The sequence below is a fragment of the Ixodes scapularis genome, unplaced genomic scaffold, assembly GCF_016920785.2.
Source record: "Ixodes scapularis isolate PalLabHiFi unplaced genomic scaffold, ASM1692078v2 PGA_scaffold0__279_contigs__length_252992795, whole genome shotgun sequence".
Classification (NCBI taxonomy): Eukaryota; Metazoa; Arthropoda; class Arachnida; order Ixodida; family Ixodidae; genus Ixodes; species Ixodes scapularis.
In genome coordinates this window covers 109,448,965-109,455,839 of record NW_024609835.1, presented here as the reverse complement: position 1 = coordinate 109,455,839, position 6,875 = coordinate 109,448,965, and the positions used below count along the sequence as shown (strand labels likewise).

Here is a 6,875-nt window from a genome sequence, read left to right as displayed (position 1 = left end):
GGGAAGTCTGTCATTTGCATTCGTGACCGATGTCTTTGGGTAGCGTCTAATTCTCAACGAACAAAAAAATATTCGAGAAATACTGGGCAAATAATTCTTAACCATACCAATTTATGTCGAATTAGGTGTCTACATGCTTGGTGGGCAAATGAAATGTTAATACAGAAAGAACACGCTGGGGTAAAAGGATAAGTGATCGGTCCGTTTGAAATATGAAGCTTCATAATTTAGGGCTTCATAGTTCTTGCACAACTAAAAAAAAGAAAATGCTTTCAGAGAATAGCGATTGTTGCTCAAGAGCAGCAAGAACATTACAAGCGTAGATTAGCGAGGTACAAAATAATAGGACAATTATACTGTGGCCATAGGCGAGAGTAATTTTTGAGCCGATAGGGACATTTAGAGCCGCGTAGTAGGTATATATATATACACACACATATATATATATATATATATATATATATATATATATATATATATATATATATATATATATATATATATATATATATATATATATATATCACGAGTATAATAACAAAAAATATTATGGGTCCTACAAGGTTCCGAGGTTTTACAAGAACCTCAGAACTCATGTTTCTTTTGCAAGAATGTTCGGGTAATGATTTAATGACACCATATGAAGCGGGCACTTCATTAAGAGGAGGATCAATGTTCTCGTTTGCTAAGGTGTCTTTTACCAACCAAGAAGTTGTAAGCGGAGAAAACGTCTTGACCCGAATGGCCGAAAATTACGGGCCCTTTTTTTCTTTTTTGGAACGCTGTTCACGTATTTTAGTCACGATGGAATGCCCACAATTGCTCTTCTGGAGGCTCAGAAATAACGACTTTGCGCAAACCCTTCATTATATCTCCATGAGTCAGCAAGTCGAAAGTACGTCACATTGACGCTTTCTGTTTATGCTAGATGGCGCAATTTCTTTAGCGAATATAAAATCCGAGAAGAACACCGGGTTGTACAGGGACAACGAAGTGCACTTTTAAGAAATACGGCCGATCTGGAGCTGAATACACAAGTACAATGAAGACAACGGTATGTAAACTTTACGCAGCGCGTTACTTTCGCTTACAAATACGCCTGTATGCTCCATGTGCATTTCTTGTGCCCAGTCGCCAATTTACTTTCTTGATTTAAAGAAACTGACTGACATATCTATATGTTTACTCTGATTTCACAATTCCGGCCACCCCATACCAAATGTTTTCAATTTAGTTTGTGTTATATTTCTTAACAAGAGACTAAAACAATTAATCTGAGCCGCATTTGTTTATGATATCCTCATTCTAAGTTCTAATTAAAAGTATATTTCGCGGTAGAGAATTATAGGACTTGTCTCGAGATGTTTGTTCCGCTGAATTACTAACGGTCTGCGTAAGCATTTTTATAATATGCCTTAATTTGGCTGACTCAGGCGTTTCTAGAGAATCGTCATTGAGAAACGTCGCACTGAGAGGGACTGGAACTTCCTAAATGAGTGGTTAATTGATGACTTTATGATGAAGGATAAGTGATCAATAAAGCCCCCACCATTGTAAGGCATTGTGGTTCAGCGATAGTTGCACTAGATTTCCTTTTTTCTGGCGGCAGGACCATGCGATCGGGCTGACACCTAAACGAGCAGCTCTAGTAACCCTGGGTATGGCACACCGGTTGGTGTATGTTATACAGTTTAATTTATAAATATGCCACATATTTTTCGGTGTTTGTTTATAAGGAAAATCGGCGAATGGATTTCGGTGTTTATATGTTTTTTTCAAATATCGCTGTATTTTTTGATTTGCATCGGACGGAAGCTAAAAATGCTGGTTATCGGGGAAGCAATCTCACGAAAAGCTAAGAGTCCACATCTATAGGAGCAGCCCTAGCTGAAACATAAATTTCCCAAAATCGGTGATTTTGCGGTTTTAGCCGATTTTGCCTTTTTGACACGGATGGATGTTTATCGGTGTTTTTTGGTTAAAAGTTAAAACCGAACAGTCGGTTTACTAAAAATAATATTAGGTGTTACTTTATATGAAAGCTACGTATGACCACGCCATTTTTTTGTGGTACTCTTCGCTTTATTAAAATTTTCTTAAATAATTACTGGCATGTGCGGCTGCTTAACGTTATTTTCACTGTTTTTTAGATAAGACGAAAGCAGCACTCTGTCAGAGGCACCTATCGTCATCCACGCCCAGCGATGTGACGTTTTATTTAAAAGACTTTCCCAAACGTTTTTTTTTTCATTTTTTTTCTTCCAAATGATTTCTTTTTTTAAGTTTTCAAAGTACCACGGTGATGTTTATTATTTATTTATTTATTTATCAATACTGTAGGTCATTGAAGACCCATACAGAAGTGGACATTAGTACAAACAAGAAGCACTACAGCGGTATAAGACATTCGATAAAAAAAAAGACACAAAAAGAAAAACGTATAGGCGGAATGTTATGCTAGAGCATAGAAGTGAGAGTCTCGGCAAAAGACTGCGCTGATGTACTATTTACGATTTCTTCTGGTAACTTATTCCAATCATCAATAACGCGGGGGAAAAAGGAATATTTAAACGTGTTGTTTTGGGCTGAATACGGCCTGATCGTCTTGTTATGGTTGGTTCGCTTTGAGTGCACAAAGGGGGCCTTGATGTATTTTTCTTGTTCTATATTTATTTGTTGTTGGTACAGTGCGTACAAAAACTTTAGGCTAGCAATTTTTCTTCGATCTTTTAGGGTGTCCAACTTTGCGTTCGCAAGCATAGCGGTAACGCTAGCCCTCCATGAGTAATTAGAATAGATGAACCTTACTGCGATCCTTTGAACTTTTTCCAGCTTATTGTCAAGGTAATCCTGATACGGACTCCAGATAATACTGGCATATTCCAAAACTGGTCTGACCAGTGCCTTGTATGCTGACAGTTTAGTTGCAGACGTAGAGTTTTTTTAATTTTCTTCTCAAGAAGCCCAACTTCTTAAATGCATTACTGCATACGTTTGTGACATGTGTCTCCCACTTAAGGTTACTGGATATTGTAACTCCCAGGTACTTTATTTCATTTACTTTATTAATAGTTTTATTATCTAACATATATGAGAAGTCTAACGGGTTTTTCTTGTTAGTGATAGTGATAACAGCAGTTTTGTCGTGATTGATTTTCATACCCCATCTCTTACACCAAAGGCTTATGTTTTGCAATGATTTGTTAAGAATTATCTGACTCTCAGGTCCAGCTATGGTTGTATATATGACGCAATCGTCGGCGAAGAGTCTCACTTTCACAGTTGGATCAACACAAGCCGGCAAATCATTTACATAAATCAAAAATAGCAATGGGCCAAGCACTGACCCCTGTGGCACTCCGAAAAACACATCCAGCATCCCAGAGGTACTACCGTTCAGTGTAACATACTGTTTGCGTTTGACAAGGTAACCATAAATCCAGGAAATCAAAGCATGACTAATTCCAACTGACTGCAACTTACTTATTAATTTCTGATGGGGCACACGGTCAAAGGCTTTTGATAGGTCTATAAAAATGGCATCTGGGCCCGTTTGCTCGAACCATTAACCGCGGCTAAAGTTAGCCGCAGTACCTAGGAGAGGGATTTTGAGATCACGTGACTGGGGCTCGGTAGGGATGCGGGGAAACATGGGGGTGCCCCAGTGAGTGAGCGCCGCTCGCTTTGGAAATAATATGTCGTTGTGGTTGCAATATCGGGCGCGTTAGTCAGCAATGAATGGTGCAGGAGGCCTTTGCTTTGCCTTACCTCACTTACACCGCAAAGCATGGGCAATGACATCGCCGCATTTTTTAGATAGTGTTTCGATTCTGGGCACTCCTAAGCCTAAATGAACGCGATAATTGTCGGCATAGCAACGTCTTTGGAAAGCGGATTGTTGATAGCAAACAAAAGCAGACGGCGTCCCAACAGACCTTTATTTCTAAATTATCCAAGCACCGAGGTGCATGCCACGACTGTAGTTGCACGCATCGCACGTGCTGGCGTCTGCAGTAGTAACCGTTCTAAAGCAAAACGTATAAAACAAATTTTGCCTTGCACGCGCGTTCGTTAAAGCCTTATTATGATTTTTTACTTCAAATCTTTTATAAGAGGAAGGCCAGCGCGCGTGAACCGTAGAATCAAACTTCCAGCCTTCTCCTCGCGATGCTTGGATAATTTAGAAAAAAGTATGTTGGGACGCCGTCTGCTTTTGTGTGCTATCAAGAATCCGCTTTCCGAAGACGTTGTCATGCCGACAATTATCGCGTTCATTTAGGCTTAGGAGTGCCAAGAATCGAAACACTATCTAAAGAATTCGGTGATGTCATTTCCCATGCTTTGCGGTTTAAGTGAGGTAAGGCAAAGCGAAAGCCTCCTGCACCATTTCTTGCTGACTAACGCGCCCGATATTGCAGCTACAACGACATATTAGTTCCAAAGCGAGCGGCGCTCACTCACTGGGGCACCGCCATGTTTCCCCGCATCCCTACCGAGCCAGTCACGTGATCTCAAAATCCCTCTCCTAGGTACTGCGGCTAACTTTAGCCGCGGTTAGTGGTTCGAGCAAACGGGCCCAGTTTGTTGTCTATCGTTAATAGTAAGTGCAAAATCGTGGGTAACCTCTAGGAGTTGCGTTACCGTAGACAATCTTGCCCGGAACCCGTGTTGATGTGAATAAAGAACATTGTTTTCTTCTATGTGTTTAGTTATCGCCTTGCATATTATGTGTTCAATTAACTTGCATGTCGTACTTGTCAGTGAAATGGGTCTGTAGTTAGTGATTAAGTGTTTATTTCCTGTCTTGTGAATCGGGACAATCTTAGCACAACGCCAATCATCCGGTAGCCGTGAGGATCGCAGTGACTCAACAAAAATTAGACATAGATAATGCGAGAGCCACTCTGCATATCTTCTTAAAATTGTGCCAGAGATTCCATCAGGTCCAGCAGACTTTTTTACGTTTAGATTCAGTAGTAACGATAGGATTCCGGGCTGAGTAATCTCCAAGTTTGGCATTACAGGCACTTCAATATTTTCTGGTTCACATTCATCTTCGAGGGCTCTAGAAAATACAGACTGAAAAAAATAATTGAAGCCTGAAGATATGGTTTCTGGGTCAACTGTGATAGCGCCATCAATTTCGAACTGTGAAACATGGCTTTCTCGTCTCGACAGATATCGCCAAAACTTTTGGGGGTCATGTATGAGAAAATTTGGTAGGGTAATATTGAAGTATGTACCTTGCCCTAGCCGAGTTGATTTCTAATGTCAATTCTCGTGATAGTTCTTGTACCTCGAGCTTGTTTCTACGTCTCCGCTTCAGACGGCGTTTCATGTGTATAATATTTCGCGTTATCCACGGGTTCATGCGGTTTATCGTTTTCTTTCTGTTAAGAACGAAGTTCGTTTCACAGTATGTTATTATATCTTTAAACTTGCACCACATTTCATCAACGTCGCACATATGGCTGAATTGGTCGAATTGGGTTTCTAGATATTCAAGGATACATACATCATTGGCCATCGCATAATTTTTTACCGTAACAGTAAACCGCTTGTTTGGTTTAGTATTACACAATGGATAGGTACAGACTAGTAATTTGTGATCGGAAATTCCATCTTCGACCGTAACCTTGAACTCTTTTAGGTAATTGCTCACAAACAGCAGATCTAGAGTAGAACTCGCTGTTCCGGATATGCGGGTTGCTTCCAGCACCAATTGGTCTAGACAAAAGCTGAGTGCGCTTTGCAATAGCTGTTCCGAGCTTTCTTCATCTATCTTATCATTTGTTAACGTGGTCCAGTTGATGCCGGGTAAGTTAAAATCACCTGTCAATATCAGTTTAGTTCTATCGTTAACTTCTGCACAAAGGTACTCATGTAAATCAATTAAGTACTGAAGAAGAGCCTTAGGCTGTCTATAAATTCCGCCAACCAAAATGCTCGTTCCAAACATATTTACTTTGCACCAGATGCTCTCGTGATTTGGTATTCCATCAAGTTGTACAAAGGATATTCCATTTTTTATTACCATTGCCACACTGTTCTACTACACATTGGCCTCATCGACGGGTGCTAGGGTTTAAAGGTGCCTCGCGATAATTTTTAAGGTGTCGCGACCCTTATAAACATTTCATTATCGTGAATGGAATGAAGAAATATTTTAAATGAACAGGACTATATTTACACCTTTTAACACATTTCTTGAGCGTACTGCCTAACGCATCCCGGGATTTCAGCAAGGTTTCTCGTTGATGCCGTATAATGTTTATTTGTTTTTCCTCCTTGCAGCTCTCGTTTATTTTCTTCTGCCTGCTCATCTCCGGAGCACTTGCTATTCACCTTCTCCACCACAAAAAATACGGCCATGGATTCGGTGGTGGCTATGGTGGTCACGGCGGAGGGTACGGCGGTGGGTACGGCGGTGGATACGGCGGTGGATACAGTGGATACGGTGGATACGGTGGCGGATATGGTGGTGGCTACAAGTACAAGCAAATCTATGGAGGGTTCAACCGCGGCTATGGCAGCTACGGCGGGGGATTCTACGGATAACGAAGCAGTAAAGCACCAAGTTAAAGAACGTACGATGTTATAAATGATTGCCCAATAAATTACTCAGACCATTCACATTCATCTTCACTGCGTCACTAGGCTACGGGATGAAAACAATCTGGCATCGCGCGTTAGATTGCCACTGTAAGCCGTTATCACACCATCTGTTTGGCCCGGGGATTCTTGACGCCACTCTTTGATAAACCACTCGTGTAACGCTGTGTTTAAACTCTTTATGGACTTAAGGCAAGATCCCGAAGACACTACACTCCAGTTGTCACAACACAATGGGGACTTCTGTGGCATGTGAATGTCCT

At 40.9% G+C, this 6,875-nt stretch overlaps 1 protein-coding gene across 1 annotated transcript; it reads left to right on the top strand.

The window, feature by feature from the left end:
• Window positions 1-1,042: 1,042 nt before the first annotated feature.
• LOC120846501 (keratin-associated protein 19-2-like) lies at window positions 1,043-6,558 on the top strand. The gene is made up of 2 exons (XM_040218284.3): window positions 1,043-1,054; window positions 6,295-6,558. Exons 1-2 carry the CDS (start codon window positions 1,043-1,045, stop codon window positions 6,556-6,558), a joined length of 276 nt encoding a protein of 91 aa, XP_040074218.1.
• The last annotated feature ends 317 nt before the right edge of the window (window positions 6,559-6,875 follow it).